Raw genomic sequence first — 25,838 nt, 5'->3', positions numbered from 1 at the left:
GCAAATACTGGAAAAGCGACTGTGGCTATGCTTCTTTCTGTCCTTCCTAGAGCCACCTAGAAATAACAGCAAGCACAGGATATCCGACATTTAGAGGGAGCAAGATAAAGAAATGAAGGAAGTCTATTATTAGCTTATTAGCTTGATGTCCTGAGATAACTTTCCAGGGTATCATGAATCCCAATTTTAGTGAAAAAAAAGCACTTACAAACAGATTAGTTTCTAGAATATGAAGCAGTAACTATGGAAGCACCAAGCACACTCACTGAACCCTTCAAACACACACACACACACACACACACACACATACACACACACACACACACACACACACGCACCACACACACACTCACGCAGGCAATCCCAACCTAAGAAATTTGTTATATGTCAGGCAGTTAAAGCCCTGAGGTATCCCTCCCTGGAGTAAAGCTCATGGATTAACATAATGGAATATGGATTCGAGCTCAAAGATCAATATAAAGAACTATATATCTAGCCTTTTCATTCACCATTTACTTTCACACTCTACTTGTGTCCAGACGTATAGACACCACCGTTAAAGAAACACAGCTCAAGTCACTCGGGTTTAATGACCATTGTTATTACCATAAGGACATCACTTCTGTTCCATTGAAGTCTGCTCACACAGATAATCAGGTCACCTCCTCCCATTGAAAACATCATTAATCAAAGTCTTCTGCATCCCAAACCCTCACAAAACAGATCTCAATAATAAAAATAGCAAAAAGATATATATTAAATGGCCAAACATTGGTCTTTCAGGTCCAAAGGTCTTTATAACCAGGAAGAGCAGACTAATCGAAGAAAAGAGTTGGGCAATGATAGAGCTTTGACCCAAGTTTTCTGAGAGCTACTTTCCTTAAAGAATAGAATTAGCCAAAGGAAAAAAGAATAGAATTGACCTTTGCCAGGATCACAGGGCATAAAGTATTTCAGCTGAACTTTGCTTTTCCTGTGAGGGTCCTAACAGTGTTTTGGAATCCGCAGCAAATTACCTCCTTTTTCCTGTTCTTGCAAAAGCAAACACAGCTGGGAATAAATCTTGGCAGAAATTCCTTGTACCCATGCAGGCCCCGGCTTACTGTCCAAATGCCCCGAAAGAAGCTAAGATTTCATTTCTTACACAAGCTCAATGTTGAGGGAAAGACCATAAAGTCATTCACTCACACTCTCAGGCCAACCTTAAGCAGGAGAGGTTTATTTTTAATCCTGCCCTGGCCCATATAGGACCAATTTGGAAGTCGCTAAGATCACACTGCTGCTTGGGACCCTCCCTGGGAGGGCACAAAGTGGTAAGCTGGTTCCTGGAAACAAAGCTCCAAGTTCTGGGATAAACTCAGGATTCCACAGCCCTTTGGACAAACCATTACTGTTTCTAACTCCCCGGTCTCTTTCCAGCTTGACTTTAATGTCCCCAGAGAATTAGGACAAAAGTGGACCAGATTCTGACTGAGAAGGAATACACACATAGCTACTGTGTATGTTCCAAAGTCAGATGAACTCCCCTGGGAGTCACATTTACTCCTAGCTCTGAGCTAGGAGCATAAGAAAACATCTCGTTTATAAAGACTCTCACCACTTCCTTAACTTGCATCTCCTACCCCCACCCAGCCTTTCTCCCTAACCTGCTCCACACACAGACCGCTACAAGATGCTGTCTCGACATTGGCAGTTTCCCAAGAGCCCAAGGATAAAGTTGCATTAATGGCACTTGACAGATAATCCCATTCTACTTTGAACGGCTCTGAGTTCAACACAGTGAAGAAATAAATAAGAATGCAAGAGAAGAGGCCGTAGAAATCCGAGCCTGCCCTTCCCACATAAAAGAGGCACGGAGATTTCGGGAGTTGGTAAAAAATTATCATCTCTTGCCAGAAGGCCACCAGCTCCCACCACTTGGGAGCCTCATTAGTACTTGTTTCTCCTCAGGACTGAAGTGCAAGATGGTGAGGATGGCCGTGAGGGTCTGCTGGCGGCCCAGGCTGTCTGGCAAGGTCAGGAAGCGGTAGATGATGTTTTTGAGATACTCCAGGTTGGCTCCCTCCCTGCTCTGGTCCCTGATGTTCTTTTCGATGTGGCTCTGAAGGGCTCCAACCTCCTCTCGATGCCGCTCGCCCTCCTCCAGCAGCCTCTCCTGCAGCTGATGGGCCTCTACCTCCAGCCTGTGTTTCTGCTTCCTCAGAGATGTGATCTCCACCTCCTTTCGGGCCAACTGCTCAGCATAAAGGAAGAAGGTGGGCTCGTTGGCTGCAGCGAGCTGCAAGGCTTGGGTCAAGCTATCCGAGGAAGCTGGGTCGGCCGGGTCCCCAAGACCTCCACCACCCACTCCTCCCACAGGGCTTCTGCGTCCTGGCAACCCCGAGGATAAGGCCACAGAACGAAGCTGCTCCAACTCCAAGTCCTTCTCTGCGAGTACGGCCAGGGCCCGGTCCTGCTGCTTATGTAGCTCCTCCTCCAGTTTCAGCGTACGGTCCCTGAAGTCCAGCTGGCTGCGCTCCAGTTCCTGCTGATGGAGCTGCTGCAGCCGGGCCAGCTCCTGCTTCCAGTCCTCAGCCTCCTGCTGGTGCTGGCTTTCAAGCTCCTCACAGGACAGCCGCAGGGAGATATACTTGTCCTTCAACTCCGCAAGCTGCTCTTGTGCGGCCTCGAGCTCCTTCCCCAGGTTCCCATCTTTGGTGTTCTTGCTTTTGAGCACCACCTGGGCTCTCATCTTGTACCGCTCAAACTCTTCCTTCAGCTGCTTCAGCTCCTGTTGGTAGTAAAGCGCAGTAGCCTTCTCCCCATCCGCAGCCTCAGAGTTGGCCATTATATCAGGGTCACAGAGCTTCTCTACATCCAGGGTCACCTGGCTTTTCCTAGCTGCAACCTGCAGGAGCCTCTTGAGCTTCTCCATCTTGTCCTTCAAGACATTGATATCCAGACTGGATTCGTCTCCATGGATGTCAAGAGAAGACCGGCTGGAGGCTGCAAGGGCCAGTGTCTTGTTCTCCAAGTCTAACTGTAAAATTCGATCCTTCAACTTCTGGATGGCCAGCTGGTCTTTCTGCTTGGCTTTCTCATAGGTGCCCAGCAGTTCAGACACCTCAGAGATCTGGTTCTCCAGGGCTGCTACCCTTTGCTCCTCTACCTGAGACTGCTGGCGAAGCTGGTCCTCTGCAAGGGCTGTCTGCAAAGCAAAGAACAGGTGACAAGGCGTCCAGGAAAGTCACAAAACCCTACAGTCAACCGGATATGGGGGAGCAAGACAGAAGTGAACAGAGCTTGGGATGACCCAGAACAAGCGGGATTTATAACTGACACTCCTTTGTATATGTGCTGTTTCTACCACAGTTTCCCACTTTTCACTAAGCTTGAATACAAAATGTGTTCCTTCCTGTTAGCCCCGCACCTTCCGAATCATTTAAAGAAGCTGCCTAACATTCTTTCCCTTTCCCAACATTCCTGGAAACTGAAAACCAACCTGGATCCCTCTCTCCATTGAAAGGGAACACTGCAAAAACAGTTTTAGTTCTAAAACAAGCAAACCTCAACCGAGCGCATACACGAGACGCTTCTCCGGGGAAAACCCCCTTTGCCTCCTTCCTACCTATAAGCACACACTTCTCAGGACACACACAATCTTTCCCTAAATAGCTGTCACTAACAGCCCACGCTGGTAAGATGCCAACACCCAGAGGCCTAGATAGAGCTGTTTGGCATGAACCCAGAAATACTCAGAAACTCCTCATCCTGTTAAAAGGACACCACACAAAACAAGATTTCCTAGGACTCACTGGTGGACTTTCTCACTTGACATCAAATATCAGTGTGCATATCGGGAAGATGGAACCAACCACAATCCCAGCACTCACCCACTAACAAGCACCAGGCATTCCTTGACTAGAACAAGACCCTGTCGTAAGTGGAGAAGAGAGTGCCTTTAATACTAGCACTTGGTACGGAAAAGCAGGCAGATCTCTATGAGGGTAGACTTGGTTACATGAGAAGACCCTGCCTCATGAAACACACACACACACACACACACACACACGCACGCACAGGAGCGTGCACATACACGACAGTTATCTAATGACCAAAAGAGAAATGACCAAAAGAGAAAAATAAGATACTAATATTTCCTATGGAAGTTAAAATAACTGTTTGAAGGACATAAAAATAATTACCTTCCTCATTTCTTGCTGCAATTGGGCCTGGAAATGGCTTTTAAGACGGGCAGCCTCCTGCTGAAGCTCCTGCAGCCGGGGATCTGGTCGGTTCTTCTCCTCTCGAATGGCTTGCAGCTCACCTTTCAGCTCCTCTACCTCACGGGTCAGCTGCTTGGTCTGCAGTTCAAACCCTTCTAGCTGATCAGCTGCATACGCCCGCCCTGCTAAGGCTTCTCTGGTCTCTTCCAGCCGAAGTTCCAGGTCCTGGCGTTGGGTCCTCTCCTCCTGCAAAAGCTTCTGTAGCTCCCGCAGCATCAAGGCATGGTCACTCTGCTCCTGGGCGCGATCGTGCTGCTGTGTAATAAGTCGGGCTTTGGTTTCTGCTATCTGCTCTTGCAGCCCCTTCAAGTCTCCCTCCAGGCGGCCCCGCTCTTCCTCTGCCTTTTTATTGGCATCTTCTAAGTCCTGCTTCATCTTCTTCTTATCCGCCAGGTAAGACGCTTCCATTCGGGACTTTTCCTGAGTGACTGTAGCCAAGGAGCTAGTCAAAGTGGCCAATTGAGTCTTCAGCTGATGCACTCTTTTGTCTATCTCACTACCCGCAGATGGCCCATCCCCACTGCTACTGCTAACGCCACTCTCTGACCCACTGGCCTCTTCAGACTTTGGAGGAAGTGGTCCACGGGCCACTCTGTCATCTTCAACCCCAAATTCACCCTTGACACTTGTAAGACTGGCTGCGGTATCCAAGCTCGTGGCAGTTCCGGTGCTATCCTCACTGTGAGTGGAGCACCGGTCATCCACAGAATCAGGAAACGTGAGACCCGGAGGCTGCACACCTGAGAGGCCTGCATCTGCCTCGTGGGATACCGACAGTACTTTGATGCTGGCCTCCAGGGCTTCTTTCTCCTTCAGCAGGCTTTTATAGGCGCGAACCACATCCTTGAGCCTTGCCTGGTACTGGAGAAGCTGCTTTTTCTGTGTCTCTATGGTCTCTAAGAGATCTTTCTTGCTTGGGCCGCCCCCGAAATTCATCCCAAACTTCTCCATGAGGGTTCCGGAGTGGGCTGCTCCACGTCAGCGTTCTTGCAGCCCTGGACAAAGCCACAACAGCTAGAAGTAAAGCAGAGAGAATCGTCTGGCTGCAGGCAATACACCCGGTCGTCCAGGGGTCCGGGCGGGATGAGGGGCCGCGGTGGCCAGGCAAAAGCACTGTGAGAGCCAGGCCGAAGGTGGGAAACAGTTCCAACCTGGAGGCGGAGTGACGCTGGCCTAGCAGGAACACTCAGCCAGGGCTCTCCGGTACAAGCCCTGATCCTGTGCCGCCCTAGAAGCTCGCATAGCCACCGCAACCTAGACCCGCCCCCCTCCGCCCACGATCAGCCCAGGATTTACTCTAAAACCGGTTCCATCACGATTTCCCAACAACTGGGACAACAACGCTTCCGGGTCCACTGGAAGTGACGACAGCAAAACGCCACAGACCCCGCCCTCGGTGGGCGTGAGATGGGTGGGGCTTCCGCACCCAGTGTACGCTGGTGGCCTGGAGAGAGAGTAACCTGCAGGTATAGTTACCCAAAGCGAAGTCAAGATCACCTGAGCAGTGGTTTGGAGAAGATGCCTAACTTTGCCCTCAAACTACCACCAGTGAGCGACAGGGGGCGACGTCACACTGCATTTGCCCCCCCAAAAAAAACGATGAAAGACGCATCAAACTATTTGGGGCAATTTCCAACATTTAGGGCAACAGTTAGGACTCATACTAGGAAAACGAGCCCAGTACCTAGTTAACATAATAGCTCCCTTGCTTAGTTCTGCTTAGTAAGAGGGACATTATATAGCTATAAGGTCCATCTTGCATACCAGCATATGCTGGGGTGGGGACTGTCTCACAAGAGTTTTTGCTATTTAGTCTTTGCAAAATTCTGTTCAGAGGGTATCATTAGCACCAATTTACATTTACTGAAACATAAAGTAAATGTACAGAGGGGTAACATGTCCAATGTCACTCAGCTAGGAAGTTTAGGAATCCTATCTCAGTCTGCCTCTCACCATACTGCTATGCCTGATGGTACCATTGAAGAAACATGGCCATGGCCTGGAGAAACTCCTAACAGCAAGGACATGCAAACAAGTAGATGCTGCCCTCACACTAGTATAGTATGTAAGGGTATAGTTGAAGGGTATAAAAGAGGCGAGGCACCTGTCAGAAGGACAGAGACTCTTAGGGGAAATGACTTGAAGTTTGAGGAATGAGTAAAGACTGCCAAACTAAATGCAAATGTGGGAAACCAGCATCAAGGAAAGTGGAAATGTTTACAGGAACCTCTATCTATCAGTGAGCCTGACTTGCCCAGGAAGCTTATGGTGTGGGAGGTGGGTGGCTATTGATGAAGCTGGAACAAAGGGTAGGACCCAACCTAAAGGCATTTAGATTTCATCTTGGGTGACAAGACATTAAAAGATTTTCATCTCAGGAGGACACCATCAAGACTCTTTGCTTGTGTCCGTTCCATCAAGACTCTTGTGGGGTTTTTAAGATGGCTCAGCAGTAAAGGCGATTTTCACCAGGCCCAGTGACCTGACCTAAGTTCTATCACCAGGACCCTCACGGTGGAAGGAGAGAACACATCCCTACAAGTTGTTCTCTGAGCTCTACACACCTCCACACACGAACACGACATAAAAGTGGGGAGGGGCTAAAAACAAAGAAGACTCCTGTGACATTATGAAGATACCAAGCCTGAGAGGAGGCTCACTCTGTGAGAGAGAGAGAGAGAGAGAGGGGGGGGGGAAGACAGAGAGAGAAAACGGGTTTGAAGAAAATATTTCTGTAATAAAAATCTACTCAGGAGGCCAAGCCGGCCGCATCTCTGTGAGTTCGTGACCAGGCTGGTCTACATAGCAAGTTCCAGACCACCAAAGGCTACATCGTGTTTCAAAATAATAGACAATATGCTACTTTGAGGATCTTTTACATGTTCGTGTGGACCCTATCAAAGCCGTCTTACGAGTGCAAGTCTATGACTTAAGAGTAAAGCAAAGTCATGCAGAGACTAGCGACCCAGAACAAGCCCTCGGCCCCAGGCAGGCTGCCAGGCCTCGCTCGACTTCAGTTCTTCCGCAAACGCGCCTAGGGGCGGGGCTGGGGCGGACCCGGAGGGGCGGGGCCACGTGACGTCGGGCGGACCCGGACGCGCGGAGGTGGCGGCGGCGGCGGCGCCTCCTCCTTCTGCTGTTGCGCCCCATCCCCCCGCGGCCGGCCGGTTCCAGCCCTCGCCCCGCGTCCCCTGCCCGCGCCCCCGCCCCGGGCCCCGCCATGGGCCTCACGGTGTCCGCGCTCTTTTCGCGGATCTTCGGGAAGAAGCAGATGCGGATCCTTATGGGTGAGGCAGATCGAGCGCGCGGCCCGCTTGGGGCGCCGGCCCCGCCGCAGCCCTCCCGCCCCCGCGTCCCTCCAGCCCCGCTCACCTGGTCCCCTGACCCCGAGACACCCTACCGCCCAAGCCTCTGAGGCCGCGCTCCCGTGCAAGCCAGGATCTGCAGTGTCGGCCCCGGGCCTGAAACCCGGAGCTGGGGCCTGGGTGGGGTGACGCTTCCTCCGCCCCAGCCCGGCTGCTAAGAAGAGAGGATTCCGCCCTTGGAAACGACTTTTCAAAGGAACGCGGCCTTCCTCCCGGGTCCCCTACCTCCCTAACCCCTGTCGCCCCTCGGGCACTTGAGGGGCAGGAGTTGGCACTCGCCACCTAGACTGCCCTCAAGGCCCGGAAGGTGGAGAACAGCGCGCACCTGGAGGCGCTCCCGCTCTCCGCCCCCATCACCATCAGCTGGCCAGGCCTCTCCCTTTCCCTGGTCTCTAGGGGGCTCTCTCGCTCCCGTCTCCATTCTTTGCCCCTCTCTCCGTTGCAGTTGGCTTGGATGCGGCTGGCAAGACTACCATCCTGTACAAACTGAAGTTGGGGGAGATTGTCACCACCATCCCCACCATAGGTGAGCCGGGAACAAGGCAGGGGGCCGCGGGAATGTCGCTTTGGGCCTTGTCGGGGTCTGCTCCTACTTCTGCCGAGGCCCTTATCTGTTCCTGACCCTGACACCAGATACAGCTACTTGAGAAATGGGTCACCATATCTCTAAGCGCCTGATGGTGCCTGAGGCGTGGACCATGAGCCTAGCATATCTGTTGACCTCCGATCCTCTGGATTCAATTCCCCTTGGCCTTGGTGGTCATTGTCATCTGGGTTTATGTGCTTTGAAGAGATCCGAGTGGTTTTAATGAGTTCCTTTCAGGACTTTTTTTTTTTTTTTTTTTTTTCTCCTCCAAAAAAAAAAAAAAAAATTCTGCAGGCTTCAATGTGGAAACAGTGGAATATAAGAACATCTGTTTCACAGTCTGGGATGTCGGAGGCCAGGATAAGATTCGGCCTTTGTGGCGGCACTACTTCCAGAACACTCAGGTGGAGTTGGGTTGGAAGGTGGCGGGGGGAGGCAGTCCCTGGGAGAGGGTGTTAGACCAGGACTGAGTTGCTGGCTGCTCCCTTGACTGTCATCACTCTCACCTTTGCTAAGCTTAAGAACTCAGCCTCGTCTTCTTCTGGGAAGCAGAAGTTCTAAGGCCACGCCGTCTACCGTAGAGCTCAACTACACATCTTTTAGCTGGCTCCCTCAGTGGTCCCTGCAAACCCTTACTGTACATTTGCCAGATGAGAAGGGCTGATCCAACTCAAGATGGAAGAAGTGAGACTAGGCCAGGTAAGGATGGGACCTAGGTAGGAGTGATCCCTTCTGCTTCCTTCTTCCTTCCCACCCAGGGCCTCATCTTTGTGGTGGACAGCAATGACCGGGAGCGGGTCCAGGAGTCTGCTGATGAACTCCAGAAGATGGTAAATACCCAGCTCTGGGAACTGGGCCCTTGGCTTTCAGACAGGGAGGCCTCTGGGGTAGTCTGGAAGTCCAGGACACTAAGGGCAGGAAGTTTTCCTTCGTGGTACCAGATAAGTATTAGCTCATCCAGTAGACAAGACCCTTTTTTTTTTTCTTTTTAAATCCTTTCCCATCTGAGCCTAAGGGGTTGGGAGAAAGAGAGAGAGGTTATCTATGCTACAGAGAAACAACATCATACATTACTTGTTTTGTTTGTTCTTTTCTGTTGTCATTTTTTTGTTTAGAACAAGCTCTTAAAATAGGATTGTTTTTTTTTCCTTGAGGTAAAGTTGAAAGGTTTTGAGCTCGTTTATAACTGTCTTGTGTTCAGTGGTGAACTACACAGTACACTGTATTTTTCCTACAAAGAATCTGGAAGTTTGAAAGGGGTGCTCTCCCCAACAGTGCGGTCAGCAGGGAGCCTAGGTAGCCTTGCAAGCACAGGCCCCCATCTCCCCCTTCTCCCCTCAGCTGCAGGAGGATGAGCTTCGGGATGCGGTGCTGTTGGTGTTTGCCAACAAGCAGGACATGCCCAATGCCATGCCTGTGAGCGAACTGACTGACAAGCTGGGGCTTCAACACTTGCGTAGCCGCACGGTAAGGATCGTGTCCCTTTGGCACTGGGCTCCAGGCTTTCCTGGGGAGCCCGACTGGACAGAGGAATCCCTTTCCTTCCCTGAGGCTGATTTCCTTCTCTTTCTTCCTACAGTGGTACGTCCAGGCCACCTGTGCCACCCAAGGCACAGGCCTGTATGATGGTCTGGACTGGCTGTCCCATGAGCTATCAAAGCGCTAGCCAGCCAGGGGCAGGCCCCTGCTGCCCGGAAGCTCCCGCGTGCATCCCGGGATGGCCAGACTCCCGGACTCCTCAGGCAGTGCCCTTCCTTCCCACTTTTCCTCCCCACAGACAGGCCTCTGCTCCTGTGCCTGCCTGCATGCTCTCTCTTGTTGTTGGAGCCTGGAGCCTTGCTCTCTGGGCACAGAGGGTTCTGCTCTCCTGCCTGCTGGGACCTGTGGAAGGGCTTCCTGGCCAAGGCCCCCTCTTCCAGGGGAGGAGCAGGGATCTGGATTTAATTTCGTTTTGGTTTTGGTTTTTTTGGTTTTTTTCTGTTTTGGGTGTACCCTTGGGGCCAGGTTTGGGGGGAGGAAAGTGAGGGCTCCGGGTGGTGCTATGATGTGGGACTGGATATTGAGTAATAAATTTGCTGTGGTTTGTACCCGGTGTTGTCTGTCGACTGGAAGTTGGGAAGCTGAGTTACTGTGGGCACAGAAAGATAATATGGGAGAGACTGAGAGCAGCTGAAGCCCAGAGGGCAATATGCACTGCCCTTTCTTCCTCAGCTTCCCCTGTAGTGCTTCTAGCTGGGGAAAAAATTCCATTTCTTCCTCAATTCCAGGATGGTTGATTAAGGGTATGAATACCTTTCTCATTCCAAAAACCACAGTCTGTTCCCTATCTCTTACCTAGCTACTTACATATCATACTTAATGTTTGTACTTATCATAGCTTTGTACATGGAGGAGAAATGGACATTAAAAAGATAGGTCCCCCAAGACACACAAGAAGAGTGATCAATCCTGTCAGCCCAACAACATGCATGTTTCAAATTACCCAGATTCCAGCTCCGGTGAACATCTCTGAGCCTTATTTACTGAACCCTGGGCGAGCCTTTGCCGGGCACCACTGAGACCCTGTCTACGTGGGAAGATTCCATCTATGCAGAATCAGGAAGTGTACCTGAAAGACCAGGGCTCTGAGCTGTTCTCCAAGCAAGGTTGATTACCTGTTTCCCTGCGAATCCCAGCAAAGACAAAGCAAGGCCTGTTGTCCCCATTCCAAGGACCTCTTTTGGTCTTCTCAGTCTGTCCAGGTTCTGGGCTGACGTTTTCTCCTCGAGCTTTGCTGGCAGTGATCCAGCAGAGGCTGGGGGAGGGGGAGGCTGGTCTCCTTTTCTGGCAGATCTGGCTTTCTGCCTGGCCAGTTCACCTGTAACGCAGCTGGGTTTGGTAAAACGCAGTTCTGGGGTTTCCTCCACCTACACCATTCTGTCTGAGCCTTTAGAAGTAATTTCATCCTCAATGGTCACGTATCCAGTTTCCTTGCCTTCTCTACAAAATAGTTTCCAAATCATTTTGACCTTGTCTTCCTAAGGTCCCTAAAGACCGATTTTTTTTTTTTAACCTTGGCTGACTTGAACTAGAGAGAGAGAGAGAGAGAGAGAGAGAGAGAGAGAGAGAGAGAGAGAGAGAGAGGGGCCACAGAGAAGCAAGCAGACTGCCCTTGTTAGGAAGTAAATAGGTTGATTCCTATCTTGTTAATAAGAGAGAGGAGCAGGTCTAAAGTCGAGGTTGCAGCACCGATTCCCAGTTTAATCCTACCTCATTGCTTGGGGTTACAAAGACAAACGCCCAAAGCACAGGACCCCACTTCCTTTGGCCCATGATTGATGCTACTATGCCAGTGCTCTTCCCCCACTCTGGTGGGATAAAGGTACCCTTTACAGTCACAATGCCCCCGGGTCACAGAGGTGCTGGGCCCTAGGCCAGACCTTGCCTGGGAAGTTTACTCTGGGAACGGCTTCTGGTGGGTACTACGGGCCTTATTCTGGGCCATATGGCCTGTGGGACCTTACCACCGGGGGGAAGCCTGGGCCGGACAGAGCCATCACTTGTGACACCAGCCCCATGGCTGAGGTGGACTGGATACACAGACATCCAAAGGCGGAGGCCCTCAGGGTTGGGCTCATCAGCTGGGCAGGAACCTACCTCACCTTTGAAGCATATAAGAGTACAGTCACAGCTACTGCAAAGAGTTTGGGCAGGAGACAGGTAACAAGGCGAACCTGGACCAGAACCCATTTTCTGAGTGCGCTGTGTGTGTGTGTGTGTGTGTGTGTGTGTGTGTGTGTGTGTGTGTGTGTGTGTGTGTGTGTGTGTGCGTTGTGCTTCCATTCTAATTACTGGCAGAGTGTCTGCTGTTGCCATGCCAAGACACTTCTACTCCAGGCTTTTGCTCATGGATCCTCATGGTTCTACCTTCCAAAATGTGTCCCTAAGATGAAGTCCAGTGCTGGCCTGACTGCTTCAATGTTTCCTACACTCCATCCCAACAAAGGGCGGTTGTGTTATCACAAAGCAGAGAGGTAGGGGTTTGAGGCTGGAAGGCAGAACCAGGCATCCAGAGGAAGTGGGACCATATAGTACAAGACCCAAGCACTTGCTGACTTGGTCTCTGTTAGAGAGGAATAGGAGTAAAGTCATCCAACCAAGTTTACCACCGTGTGCCTACAAATGGTCCCTCAGCATCTATACCAAAAGTTAGGATACCTTTCTGCCTCTTTTCCTGTTGAAGTGGACCCTGCAGGTGGAGGTACTGGGTAGGAAGCTTCCAGGGGCTGTAGAAAAGGTGAAAGAAATAAAACCTATAACAAAGCTTGTAGGTATCGAAGGGTTGGGAATAAAGGGAAGAGGAAGATTTAGCTTCTCTGAGGTCCTAATCTCATTGGTCTCTCTCTCTCTCTCTCTCTCTCTCTCTCTCTCTCTCTCTCTCTCTCTCTCTCTCTCTGTGTGTGTGTGTGTGTGTGTGTGTGTGTGTGTGTGTGTGTACACAAGTACATACATGTGAGCTCCGAGAACAACTTTGCAGAGGCCGTTCTCTCCCACCTGGCTGAGTCAGTCTCCGGGGTTTGCCTATACCCTGTGCTTAGACCATCATGCCCATGAGCTCCCAGAAGATGCTCCTGTCTCTGCCTCCCATCTTGCCACCAGAATTCTAGAATTACAGATGCCTGCCACCACTGTATCAAGCTTTTTAAATTATTATATTTTTATTCATTCATTTACGTGCGTGTGTGTGTGTGTGTGTGTGTGTGTGTGTGTGTGTGTGTGTGTGCGCGCATGTGCACATGGGTGTACCATGGCACACATGCGGAGGTCAGAGGTCAACTTGCAGGAGTCAGTTCTTTGTTTCCACCAACTGGGACCCGGGGATCAAACTCAGGTCATCAGGCTTGGCGACTTTACCCATTGTACAATCTCACCAGACTGCATCTAGCTTTTAAAATGTGGCTTCCAGAGACAGACGTCAGACTGTCGGGTTTTGGAGGCCTAGTGCCCTTAATACTGAGTTATCTCTCTGGTTCCCACTGGGTCTTAAGAAGTCCTATGGCTCTAGAAGTGAGCAGCCCATAGATCTTTGTTGTTGTTCTTGTTTGTTTGTTTGCTTTGTTCTGTACTGTTTTGAGACAGGCTCACTATGTATCCCTTGCTGGTCTAGACCTCGCTATGCAAACCAGGCTGACCTTGAACTCAACAAGAACCCGCTGCCTCTGTCTCCTGAGTGCTGGAATTAAAGGCATGAACACCCCCACCCCCACCCCAGCCCAGAAACCTTTTCAATTGCGTTGATTAAACAAGAAGACATTCATAGCAAGGAGATGCAGATATGGAAGGGAGGGTAACTGGTCTTGTTGGAGGTGCTGGTTGGTACCAAAGGGGCGAGGTTTTGGTTGTTGACTTGGTACTATTTATTCCCCTCCTCTTCCTGACACCTCCAGACCTGGGAGCTCCTGGTGAGCAATGAACATGAAACACAGGCTGTGGTACGACTAAAAAGCTTGCAGGGCCTCTACCTGCTGTGCGAAGCAGACGGTACCGTGTGCTATGGCAAGCCAAGAACTAGCCATCACGGATGCTTCCTGCTCCGTTTCCACCGAAATGGCAAGTGGACCCTCCAGTGCATAATCTCTGGTCGCTATCTTGAATCGGATGGTCAAGATGTATTCTGCAACTCCAGAGTTCTTTCGGCTTACCACATGTGGACTCCCAGGCCAGCCCTGCATGTCCACGTGATCCTCTATAGCCCCACCTACCACAGCTATGCCCGAGCAGACCACACTGTGGGCCGAGTCTGGGTGGACGCAGCAGTCCCCTGCCTAGAGGAATGTGGTTTCCTGTTACATTTCCAAGATGGATGCTACCACCTGGAGACTTCTACACACCATTTCTTGTCTCGCGTAGACCGCCTGGTCCCTAAGCGCTCAACACAGACAGCTTTTCACATGCAAGTGCGGCCTCGAGGACTCGTGGCCCTATGTGATGGAGAAGGCGGCTCGTTATATCCACAGGGTTCACATCTACTCCTGGGAGTGGGCTCCACCCCCATGAAGGGCGAGGAGTGGTTTGTCCTACAACACTTCCCAGCCTGGGTCAGCCTGAAGTCAAAGTCTCGGAGGTTCCTCTCAGTCATCTATGGCAAGTACAGGGTCCAATACCACCATAGGGTGGGCATGGGGAGAGGGCTAGGTGCTAAAAGGAGGAAACTGTGTTCAGGATGTGCCCTAGTCTTTGGTTGCTGTGATAGACACCATGCCCAAAACAACTTGGGGGAAGAAAGGGTTTGGTGTTGGGGGGCGGGGAATCCTTGCTGCTGCTGCTGCTGCTGCTGCTGCTGCTGCTGCTGCTGCTGCTGCTGCTGCTGCTGCTGCTGTTTTGCTTTAGTTTTGGGGTTTTTTGGTTTTTTTGACTTACACTTGCAGGTTTCTATACATCACTGAGGGAAGTTAAGGACAGGAACTGAAACAGAACCGTAGAGGAACAGTGATTATTGGCTTGTTCCCCATGGCTTGCCCAGTTTGCTTTCTTGTATCACCCAGGAATATTGGTACTGTTCACAGTGGGCTGGCCCCTGGGCCCTTCCACATCAATGACTAATCAAGAAAATGCTCCCAACAGACTTGCCTACAAGTAATCTGATGGAATCTACCTCTCAGTTAAGATTCCCTATTTCCAGAGGACTCCATCTTGTGTCAAGCCAGCAAAACACTAACTGGCACAGGACAAGCAAGAAATTTTGAACCTTAGTCATAAGATCCTGGGACCCCGAGGAGACTTCTTGTGAGGCAGACTAACAAATGACAATACAGCTTTAGGGGAAAGCCACCTGGGCTTGTCCACATTATTCCCATGTAGCCTAAGGTTGAGGAAGGGAAAAATTCAGGGAAAGCCAACAAGAAGCATGGGGGAGGGGCTGGGACTGAGCTAAAAGCTGCCTACTTCCCTTCCCTTCAGATGCCGAGGTGTGTGCCGCTTCTGAGCGATTGACACAAATGTCCTTGTTCCAGTATGAATGTGACAGCGAGTCCCCTATCTTACAGCTTCGTTCAGCCAATGGCTTCTACCTAGCCCAGGTGAGACTTTGAGCTTCAATGCCAGAAACTGTAAACTCCGAGCTCTCCCTGTCTAGACATACTTTCTCCTTCCCCAGTGTGTATGGCCAGATAAGATTAGATGAGCTATAGAGGCCCAACCCAATAGATATCCATTTTTACCCAATGGGCCCTTTCCCTTTAAAAAAAAAAGAATGTTAATAACACATTAGTGAAACAAAGGTGAATCATATGACATATGGTATACATTATATCTTGTATATATATGGATGAATGATGTAAGTTCTATGAATAAATTGACCTACGTTAAGTGTAAAACTCAGGGTGCTTCAGCCGATGTATATAACCATGCAACCATCACAGCAATACCACAAGGTAAGCATTGGTTCTGCCACCATACACATTCCCTCACTATCCCCTCAGTTTTCCTCTAGCAGGCTCCTTCTCCCACCGCTGGTCTCTGCTCGTCCTGCTGTTACAGAGTAAATTTGCCTGCTCTAGAATTTCATCTAAATGAACTCATATGGTGTATATGCTAGACAACTTTACTTTTTTAAAGATTTTTTTATATTATGTATGTGAGTACACCGTCGTTGTCCTCAGACACACCACAGGAAGGCATCGGATCTCATCACAGGTGGTCATGAGCCACCATGTGGTTGCTGGGAATTGAACTCAGGACCTCTGGAAGAGCAGCCAGTGCTTTCCACTGCTAAGCCATCTCGCCAGCCCTATGACACTTCTTTGGGAGAGCAGAATTTTACTCAGTCCCACCCACGTTGTCGCATATGTCAGTAGTACATCCGCTGTGCAGTAGCCTCTCATATTACTCATAAGCATAAACATGATTTGTATATCCATTCAGTTGCTGTTAAACACTTGGGTTGTTTACAGTTTGGTCTCCTATGAATAAAGTTGCTATGAACGTCCACGAGGAAATCTTGTGCAGGCTTTTATTGTCATATATCTTAGATAAGCACCCAGGAGTAGAGCTACTGGGTTATACAATGGAGATGTGCTTAATGTCTCAAGACAGGGTCACACTGTTTTCAGCTGGGTGTGAGGCCTGTAATCCCAGAGCGTGAGAACTAGAAACAGGTAGATCAGGACAGATGGATGAAGAATTCAAGTCTGGCCTTGGTTTTGTGTGTGTGTGTGTGTGTGTGTGTGTGTGTGTGTGTGTGTAGTTTAGGCCAGCCTGAACTACATAAGATTATATTTTAAAGGAGAATAAAGACAGAAAAAAATATCAATTTTCAAAACCACTACGCCATTTTCTATGTTTCCAGCCGGGTTCACCTGCCTAACGTCACCAGCACTTAGTATTACACTGTGTTTTGTTTCCCTCTCGTGGCTGTGTAACATCTTATAATGTGTGTTAGTGTTTATATAATTTATAAGTGGTTATTTAAGCATCTCTTCAAAATCTATTTGGTAGTTGTATGTCTTCTTTGCTACTTGTCTTCAAATAGTTACTGGGCCAGTCGTCTTATAACTGAAAGGCATTAGCTCTTCATGTGTTCTAAATCCAAGTCCTTTGTCAAATCTATGTGCTATGCATGCTTTCTCCAGTCCATGCCTCATCTATGTATTTTCTTGTTATGTATGTGTGTATGTATGCATGTATGTATGTATGTATTATTTTTTGAGAAGGGGTCTTACTATATAGCTTTGGCTTCTCCTACAACACATGATTTAGACCAGGCTGGCCTCAAACTCTCAGATCTGCTTGTCCCTGCTGGGATTAAAAGCATGCGCCACCACACCTAGACCCCTTTGCATTTTTTGATGGCATTTTTGAAAAGCAAGTTTGTTTGGTTTCATCCACAGAGTCCAAATTTTCAAATGTTTAATTGTTTTCCATCCCAGTAAATCACTCTTTGACCCCCATGTTGCAAAGTGTTTCCCTCGGGTCTTGTAGGTATTTTATAGCTTTCACTCTAAACCTTTCAAAATTACTTTGAAGTCAGGGTCAACATTTATTTCTTTTCCTTTTTTTTTTTTTTTTTTTTTTCCGGAGATGGGGACCGAACCCAGGGCCTTATGCTTGCCAGGCAAGCGCTCTACCACTGAGCTAAATCCCCAACCCCTATTTCTTTTCCTAAAATATCCTGGCCCCTATGCTTCTCACGGGATTACACTGCAGACCGAAGGAGATGGAAGATCTGAGATCTCAAAATTTATTTTTGTGGAGATAATTTTTTCTTTATCACCTTACAGTGAGGCATTGAAAGCATAAAGCATACTCTAGAAAATCACAGAAGCTGGGGAGGGAGATGGGAAGGTGGAGGATATGGGAATGGGGTGGGGAAAAGCTGACGTTGTCATCCTTACTTCTTGTCCCTGGTTCCCACATTCTCTCCAGAGGAGGCACCGAGCAATCATAGCAGACGGGCACCCCATGGAGCCTGACACCTTCTTCCGAGTGCACTGGAATTGTGGGAAAATCACTCTGCAGTCCCCCAATGGGCGTTACCTGAGCATTGCCTCCAATGGCCTGCTAATGTCAAATGTCACCATCCCAGGTGAGCCCAGCCACTCTCCTCCCAGTCTAGCCCACATCACATACAAGTGGACTTTTAAATTTGTGTTTATTATTGTTGCATATGTATGGGGTGGGGGAGAATGAGCACGGAGGTCAGAGAACGACCCTCAGGGATCCGTTCTCTTGGTTTTCCCCTTTCACTGTGGGTTCCAGTGATTGAACCCGGGTTCTTACTCTTCGGTGGAAAGTGTTTTCACACGCAGGACCATGTTTTTAAAGGCACTGGAAGCACTGAGTTAAGGAGCTTAGGGTGTGAGTTCCATTGCCCAGTGCTTGTTGTTGGAACAAACCACCTTTGAGCTTCAGTTTTAAATTCTGTGACAAAGGATTCTGGCTCCTATGTTTCACAGGGTTGAGGTGGGGATTAAATAGATGAACACATCCCAAAGAAGGGAGAATATTTAAATTTCTTGTGCTCCAAGTGGTCCTGAGTGCCCTTGCAAACATCTTCACAAGCACCTTGTAAGACCCTGCACATAGTAGGTGTTTACTAAAGGTTAAAATGCAGACATCATTCTGGGGCTAGAGTGATTGATGGCTCAGTGAGCAAAGCACTTGCTACACCAGTGTGAAGACCCGAGTTCTGATCCCCGGCACACAGGTAAGAAGCTGGGTGTCGTGTGGACACCTATAACCTCAGCACTGGAGGGGACAGGAGCAGAGAGACTGGACAAGTGTTGAGGCTTACTGGCCTTCAACCTTCATGAAAAACGCCAAGTTACAGGTCCAGTTAGAAGTCCTATCTCAAGAGAATATGAGTAAGAGTGACAGAGGAGGACACCTGGCACCCTCGTGTGGCTTCCATACACACACACACACACACACACACACACACACACACACACAGAAAAATATCCACAACATCCCTGAGCATCCTTAGAACTCCTTTTCTTCCATCCAGGAAATCCCAGAGAGCCAGCCTATCCAGTTAACCCCTTCTTGTGTTTTTCAGGCCCTAACGAAGAGCTGGGGATTCGATTTGCCAATCGCCCCTTTCTCGTCTTGCGAGGTCGGTACGGGTATGTGGGCTCCTCCTCCGACCATGACCTGCTGAAGTGCAACATGGATCAGCCTGACTGCATTCAGCTACTGCCCTGCCACGAGGGCATCTATCACTTTCAGGGTGAGCCGTTCCTCTTCCCCACCCAGAGATCATTATCCAGCCCTAGCCTCAGCCCCAGGCTGGACTTTAGGACCTGATACCCAAGTCACTACTCAGCATAAAAAGGAAAACAGGGGTTTGGGTTGGTTTCGAACTTCGAGGTTCTAGTGTGGGTTAGCAGAATAAACATCGGTGAGGTTCCCACTGGCCCCTCTGCATTTCTACAGAGGGACATGCTAATGCAGACAGGATGTGATCCCCAGAGGGAGGGTAACATGCTTCTCGGAAGCCCTGTTGGAGGTTTTATTGCTAAAAAAATTGCTTTCCAAATGGCCAACCAACCTGAGCTCTTTCCCTCCCCAGCACAGGGTGGATCCTTCTGGTCAATAACATCCTTTGGCACCTTCCGCCCTTGGGGAAAATTTGCCCTCAACTTCTGTATAGAACTTCAGGGGAGCAGCTTGCTTACGGTGCTGGCACCCAATGGCTTCTACCTCCGAGCTGACCGAAGTGGCACACTATTGGCAGACAGTGAAGAAATTACCAAAGAATGTATCTGGGAATTTTAGGTAAGAGAGAAAGATGTCAGTCAGGAAAGCAGGAGCTGAGGAGAAAGAGCAGAATGGAAGTAGGTGGGGAGGCTTGTGGTAAGAAGACCAAAATTCAGGGATGGGCTGACTCGTGTCTAAGAGCTGACTCACTGCAGGCATTTATTCCAAATCGGCACCTTCCTTCCGGGCTTCTAACCCTGCTCTTGCTAGAGAGGGAAGAAGAACGTCACGTCTGAGCTTCTCAGTATTATGCCGCACTGACTTGTGGGCCTGCAAGCAGGACTGGATGTACAAACATATGTCTCCTTTAAGACTCGGAATTTTACCCCATTTTGGAGTAAGGGAGGTTGACTTGACCTCAACTGTCCAGTCCCTCAAAATCAGCACCACGGACTCCCTTCCAGTCCTCCCCTTTTAGGTGACTCTGCTGCTATATCTTCCCTCCCAGCCTGATCACCATTGTCCTTCAGAATAGTCAGTCCAAGACTGGGTACTGCCTGTCTAACCAACCTCCTTTGGGCAGCCTTTATCGAACGAACCATGCAGATTCCTGGGCATTTCCTTAAGGATGCTTCTTCATGGCACTCTGCTCTGTGATTACCACCGTCCGCCTAGGTACTGCTTTAATTGCCCCTCAGTAACAGCCCCTGTCCCCAGATGCATCCCCATTCAGTCTCTTCTACACTAAGCTTATTTCAACATGCTGTTCCACTACCCCCTGTTCAGAACTCCAGGATGCTTGCTCTTAAGCCTGTCCGTTCATGGGCCCCACTTTCCTGGTTGAATGAACATTGTAGAAAGTCCTTCAGGTTTGATGTGGTGACTGCTGTAGTTGGGTCATATGGTCCTGGATGCCTTACAACTTAGTCTGCAGTCAGGAATGTCTTTGAAGAAAGGATCCTCCTGCCTCACCCTCCTGGGAGCTGACTGCCACACACTCCACCATACCTGGTTTTAGGTAGTATTGGAGATGAAACCCAGAGCTTCCTGCCTGTGAGGCAAGTATTCGTCTAGTTAGTACTGTGACCTGAGGGAAATCGCTATCACATTTCAAGACCTCTGTTTCCTTGTATGTGAAGCGGAAGTAATTTACTTGATAGGTGTTATCAAAGCTAAAAGTCAATTAGAAATTAACCATAGAGACCTTCGGTGTATGTTCCCTGTGTTCCCAGCCACCTGACTGTGCCCAAACTCTGAGAAATCAAATGAAATCCATTAGGCTTCAACTTTCTTATCTGTGTCATGAAGAAATAGATTCGGTTTGATGTAATTTTCTCAGGCTCCTTCTGAGCCCCACATTCTAGCAGACAATGCACTGTAGTGTCTAAAAGCTCAACTCTAGAGTCCTCTAACCCTGTCCCTTGATGGCAAAACAATAATATGGTTCTGAGGAATTCGTGAAGGTTACATAACACTAAATGCCCTGTGAGAGCTGCCATCCTCTACATTTTCAGTCTGAAGTCTTTAACTCGGTTCAACTTCTTAGTAACAGGTACTTGTGCTTAGCATGCTGGAGGTCCTGGTTCAATGCCAGCATTAAAACAAGACAAACACACACACACACACACACACACACACACACACACACACACACACACAAGTTCTTGGTAAACTATACAGCCTTTCTCTGAACTCTGAAGGAAAGTTTTATTTGTTTCATTTCACACTTACTTAATGTTTATCCTCATCAGGAAGGGGATAAATCACTTTATTCTCTCTCCCTCTCCCGAAAGCTAGTAATCAGCAGATGACTAGCTGCTGAAGGCCCATTTCCTCTTCCTTCTCCAGGTCAATGGAACGTCGCCTGCCAAACTGTAAATCCTCCAGGAGCAACTTCTGAACTGAACCGAGCAGGAGACCCAGCGTCACAAGAAGAATATGTGCTGTGCATTTTTTTTCCTACCGAGTTTAGCAAAACACCTCTTTCAAGTGACAATACATCACGAAAGGCTACCCCCAAGATCCGCATGTGTGTCTGACTTGGGAAACTTACTACGCGTCTGGCTTTAGAGTCATGGGGTCTGGACTGTCACATTGTCTCTCACTGCAGACTATGCACGTACGAGTGAATGGCATGAGAATGTAAAGGGGGATGGTGAGCAAGGAGAAGGAGACCCAAGTGAGGGGAAATGACAGGAGAGGTGACAAAGGCTGCAGGTTTTCTCTCACATGTGGATTTAATATACACATGCATGTATATTTAACATGAAGCAGAAGGGGAAGGAAGGGGACCATTAAAAAAGTGGAGAGTGGGGCTGGAGAGATGGCTTAGCAGTTAAGAGCACTGACTGCTCTTCCAGAGGTCCTGAGTTCAATTCCCAGCAACCACATGGTGGCTCACAACCATCTGTAATGGGATCCGATGCCCTCTTCTGGTGTGTATGAAGACAGAGAGAGTGTATGCATATACATAAAATAAATAAATAAATCTTTAAAAAAAAGTGGAGAGATTCGGCAAGGGTGTACAAGTGAAGAAGAGAGAGAAAATTGTGTGTGTGTATTCACATGCATGCATACATACAGACATACATACATACAGACATACATACATACATACATACATACATACATAAAAATGTCACAATAAGACACATTATTTAGCTTGGCATCATGATATATGCCTGTAATCCAGTACTCAGGAGACTAATAAAGTTCCAAGCCAATTTAGGCTACATAGTGAGACCCTGTAAAAATCATATGCACTTGTATGTACACATGCGCACACACACACACACACACACACACACACAACACAAGCCATACAAGCATTATTTTGAGTACTAGCTAAAAATAAGAATAAAAAAGAAGGAAAGAATAGATGTCTGGTTGAGGGTTGAAGACTGTGGTCCCAGGATGCTGTAAGTTCTACCCAGAAGGAAGGACACCAATGGTTACCACATTCTCTCCTCCCCCAGCCCAAACTAATAAACTCTCTTCAGTGACCCCTTGAAGAGCCAGCCCTGCCTCGAGGGATTCAGAATGCAGATGTGACTTTTACCTGTCCTTTAGACTCCTCCCCGGGGAAGAGCATCTCTCCCGTGCTCAGCTCTCCTTAGTTGCCTGCAGTTCTTTGTCTAGGGTTGAGGTTTTGTGAGCTTCCCCCTTCTATGTTAGCCTGTTTATTGGTTACCCAATACCAAATGGCCAAACATGAAATCATACACATACAAGTAGTATTGTATGGACTGAGTGGGATGTGTGTATGTATGTATGTATGTATGTATGTATGTATGTATGCATATAAGAACAATTAAAAAGAGGTCAATATGCCTAGATATCATATACTAGGAACCTAGATAACCACCCTGGGCTATTGAAATCATAGGTCTTAGAGGAATCTCAGAAATCATAGCAACTGCACAAATCATCTGTACACACCTTAGGAGAGGCAGATCAGCAGCTTTCTTCAGAGCACCCAAAAGGGAGCTCGGTTATGCCATTTCTGGGTTTTTGAGCACCAGATGAATTTTAAAGAAGAATAAAAAGGAAAGGAATCTGACTGGTTCCAGATTTCAGCACGAGATGAATGAAAAAGAGAAATAGAAAAAGCATGACTGCTCTGAGATTTGGAGGAGAAGGTTTATTATAGGCATGCAGGAGAGCATAGCTAGAGCCTGGGACATCTGGGACAGTCCAGAGTGGACGTGACCAGACTGAGCTTTGCCATGTTGGGAGAAGCGGGCAAGGGAGGAGAGAGAGCAGAGGAACCAGGTACAGCAGCCAGGAGGCCCAAAGGTACAAATAAAGCAGGTAGCCAAAATGGTTGGATTCTATAAGGAACAGCAGCCCAGGCCCTTGGGCTGGAGAGCTGAGGGTAGGGGTGGGGTATGCTAGTCAGGACAGCCCTGTCACAAGTAGGATTGGGGTCTGCTGGGAAAACCTGGACGTCAGGCACCTCAGCCATTTATGTGGGTTTGAAACCTAATAACCGCCTCTTTGCTAAACCAACATAATCTCAATTCTAAATATCCTCATGGCCTCCAATAAGTCTCATCCCTATAACCAAGGATCATTGTGAAAAAGTGGGTAGAAATATTATCAGAGCCAGAGGAATAGGGAGTTTGCTGTAAGGTTGTTTCTCTTAGAAATGCTAGAAAGTCTCTCATGACGTCTCTCACCAACATGGCTGCCTAAACGTGACCCGAAAAAAGGAAGATACTAACAGACATGCTAACATGGATGGAGAAATCTCAGGAAGCCTCAATCCTAGGCAAAGAACTATAGGCAACTAAGGAATGGTGAGGGCCAGAGAAATAGTCTTCCTTGGGGAAAACACAGCCATTGGTTATCCAATACCAAATGGTTAGCCATGAAAACATACATACTAGTACCATTATATGGACTAAATAGGTTGTATATACACACACACATACACACACACACACACACACACACACACCAGATTAAAGAATAAAGAGGCCAGGAACTTGAAAGGGTACAAGGGAGGAGGTACTTGGGTCAGTTTGGAGGTAGAAAAATAAAGGGAAATTATATAATTATATTATGTATTATAATCTCAAAAAATCATATAACCATTCACATTGGAATAAACAATGCCATGATTTTGAAAGTAAATGGGGGTGCAAAGGTACATAGGAGGGGTTGGAGGGAAGAAAGGGCAGGGTGGAGATAATGATATTAAAAAATAAAAATAAAATATCTTATGTTTAGAACAAATGAAAGAATGTTCATCTGTGGTGGTAGGAATGAAAAAGACCCCCATGGGCTCAGAGGGAGTGACACTATTAAGAGGTGTGGATGGTTTCAGATACTCAAGCCAGGTCCAGTGTCATTATCTTCTTCCTGCTGCCTGACGATCCAGATGTAGAGTTTCCAGCTACCTCTCCAGCACCGTGTCTGCCCACATGCTGCTGTGCTTCCCGCCATGACGATGATGGACTGAACCCCTGAACTGTAAGCCAGCCCCAATTGAATGTTTTCCTTTACGAGCGTTGACGTGGTCATGATGTTTCTTCACAACAATAGAAGCCATACTGTGATGAAATCTTATGAACATGGGGTACTGGTATTAACGTCTATGTCCATTCAACCCTCCCCTTCACCTTCCTGTCTGGCTTTCACCAAGTCTCCTTGCACAATCATGAGCTTTAGCTTGGATGCAGTCACATAGGAAGCAAAGTAATCCCCTCACCATCTCTCACCTCTGCAGGGTGCTGGGGTGCTGGCCTCAGGGCCTCTTAACTCACTGCAGCAGAGCTCCACCTCTAACCAGATGTGACTGATGTCTATTGTCCTTGTCACCCAAGCAGAGCTTGCAGACTGTCTGTCTGTCTGGTACTGTCCTTGTTACTTAGCCTTTACCTGCCACTCATCCTGCTAATGTTTCGTTCACGTAGATGCTGAAGCACGTTCGTTTAGAAGGGGGTATTTTTTATCGCTGTCATAAAACCCAGATCGCTCACCATGAATACAAAGTTACTATAAAAAATATGCAGAGTGAGCAGGGTGCTGGCAGCAGTGACAGCAGCAACACACCCTTCACCCCAGCACTCAGGAGGCAGAAGCAGGTGGATCTCTGTGAGTTCAAGGCCAGCCTGGTCTACAGAGTGAGTTCCAAGACAACCAGGGCTAGCTACTCAGGGAGGCCCTGTCTTGGAAAACAAAATAAGTAAATAAATAAATAAAATAAAAACCAAAGTGAGTTCCAGGACAACTAGGGCTACACAGAGAAACCCTGTCTTGAAAAACAAAAAGACAACAAAAAACCTAAATAATTAGATTAATTAATTAAACAAACAAAAAATAAAATAAAACCAAAACAGCAACAACAAAGCACAACGAGAAATGAGAAAACAAAGTAATGATATCAAATCCTGGTTGAGGTGCCCCTCCCAGGCCAAGCTAGCCCTGGTCTTTCCTTAAGGTTAGCAACTGTTAAGGAGGTGCTAAGTGTATCCATGTGAAACTGTCTCCAATCAGAACTGAAAGGGTTAAAAAGAAAGTTTCCTCACTTGCTCTTATTTAGGGTAGGCTTCCTGTCCCCAGCTTTGGGCAAACTGCCCCAATATGACAGCAAATGCTCACTTTTAAAGTCCACCGACAGAAAAGCTGAAATAAAAACTAAAAAAGATACTCAATTTGGAGAGAGGAAAATGGCCGCAAGTTTCAGTATTTCTTTCTCAAGATAAGTGAACGAATTTATTCTTTAATTTAATATTAAGTAGAAAATGCTAGAGAATAAGAAACCACTTTCTAAGAGGATATTAAACACAGACCAATGCCAGGCAGACAGGCATGTGTCTGTGGTCCCAGCAACCTGAGAGGTTGAAGCAGGAGAATTACTTCTCAGGAGTTCCCGGTTATCCTGGGCATCATGAGATTCTGCTGTAAAGCAGATCTTATCCAAAGAGCTAGAGGCTTGCAGGT

General features: G+C 48.2%; 3 protein-coding genes across 3 annotated transcripts; 2 read left to right on the top strand and 1 right to left on the bottom strand.

The window, feature by feature from the left end:
- Positions 1 to 571: 571 nt before the first annotated feature.
- Positions 572 to 7,924, bottom strand: Gcc1 (GRIP and coiled-coil domain containing 1). The gene is made up of 3 exons (XM_032906857.1): positions 7,638 to 7,924; positions 4,185 to 5,279; positions 572 to 3,187 (listed from the first exon to the last, which is right to left on the bottom strand). Exons 2-3 carry the CDS (start codon positions 5,214 to 5,216, stop codon positions 1,883 to 1,885), a joined length of 2,337 nt encoding a protein of 778 aa, XP_032762748.1. The 5' UTR covers positions 5,217 to 5,279; positions 7,638 to 7,924; the 3' UTR covers positions 572 to 1,882.
- Arf5 (ADP ribosylation factor 5) lies at positions 7,361 to 10,303 on the top strand. The gene is made up of 6 exons (XM_032906858.1): positions 7,361 to 7,552; positions 8,076 to 8,156; positions 8,511 to 8,620; positions 8,975 to 9,046; positions 9,558 to 9,683; positions 9,796 to 10,303. The coding sequence occupies exons 1-6, from the start codon at positions 7,486 to 7,488 to the stop codon at positions 9,880 to 9,882; spliced, it is 543 nt and encodes a 180-aa protein (XP_032762749.1). The 5' UTR covers positions 7,361 to 7,485; the 3' UTR covers positions 9,883 to 10,303.
- A 1,038-nt stretch (positions 10,304 to 11,341) lies between these two features.
- Fscn3 (fascin actin-bundling protein 3) lies at positions 11,342 to 21,411 on the top strand. Its single transcript, XM_032906856.1, has 7 exons — positions 11,342 to 11,915; positions 13,643 to 14,339; positions 15,156 to 15,274; positions 17,619 to 17,778; positions 18,751 to 18,921; positions 19,264 to 19,469; positions 21,240 to 21,411. Exons 1-6 carry the CDS (start codon positions 11,772 to 11,774, stop codon positions 19,467 to 19,469), a joined length of 1,497 nt encoding a protein of 498 aa, XP_032762747.1. The 5' UTR covers positions 11,342 to 11,771; the 3' UTR covers positions 21,240 to 21,411.
- Positions 21,412 to 25,838: the final 4,427 nt, after the last annotated feature.

The sequence above is a fragment of the Rattus rattus genome, chromosome 6, assembly GCF_011064425.1.
Source record: "Rattus rattus isolate New Zealand chromosome 6, Rrattus_CSIRO_v1, whole genome shotgun sequence".
Taxonomy (NCBI): Eukaryota; Metazoa; Chordata; class Mammalia; order Rodentia; family Muridae; genus Rattus; species Rattus rattus.
Note: the sequence above shows the minus strand (reverse complement) of the source record. Positions and strands in the feature narration are given on the sequence as shown.

Coding starts and splice junctions, on each gene's coding strand:
- Gcc1 (XM_032906857.1), bottom strand. CDS start 5,216: ATGGAGAAGTTTGGGATGAATTTCGGGGGCGGCCCAAGCAAGAAAGAT. Junction 3,188..4,184: donor TGCAGCAAGAAATGAGGAAG/GTAATTATTTTT, acceptor TTTGCTTTGCAG/ACAGCCCTTGCAGAGGACCA.
- Arf5 (XM_032906858.1), top strand. CDS start 7,486: ATGGGCCTCACGGTGTCCGCGCTCTTTTCGCGGATCTTCGGGAAGAAG. Junction 8,621..8,974: donor ACTACTTCCAGAACACTCAG/GTGGAGTTGGGT, acceptor CTTCCCACCCAG/GGCCTCATCTTTGTGGTGGA. Junction 9,684..9,795: donor AACACTTGCGTAGCCGCACG/GTAAGGATCGTG, acceptor TTCTTCCTACAG/TGGTACGTCCAGGCCACCTG.
- Fscn3 (XM_032906856.1), top strand. CDS start 11,772: ATGGCTGAGGTGGACTGGATACACAGACATCCAAAGGCGGAGGCCCTC. Junction 14,340..15,155: donor GTTCCTCTCAGTCATCTATG/GCAAGTACAGGG, acceptor CCTTCCCTTCAG/ATGCCGAGGTGTGTGCCGCT. Junction 15,275..17,618: donor ATGGCTTCTACCTAGCCCAG/GTGAGACTTTGA, acceptor CATTCTCTCCAG/AGGAGGCACCGAGCAATCAT.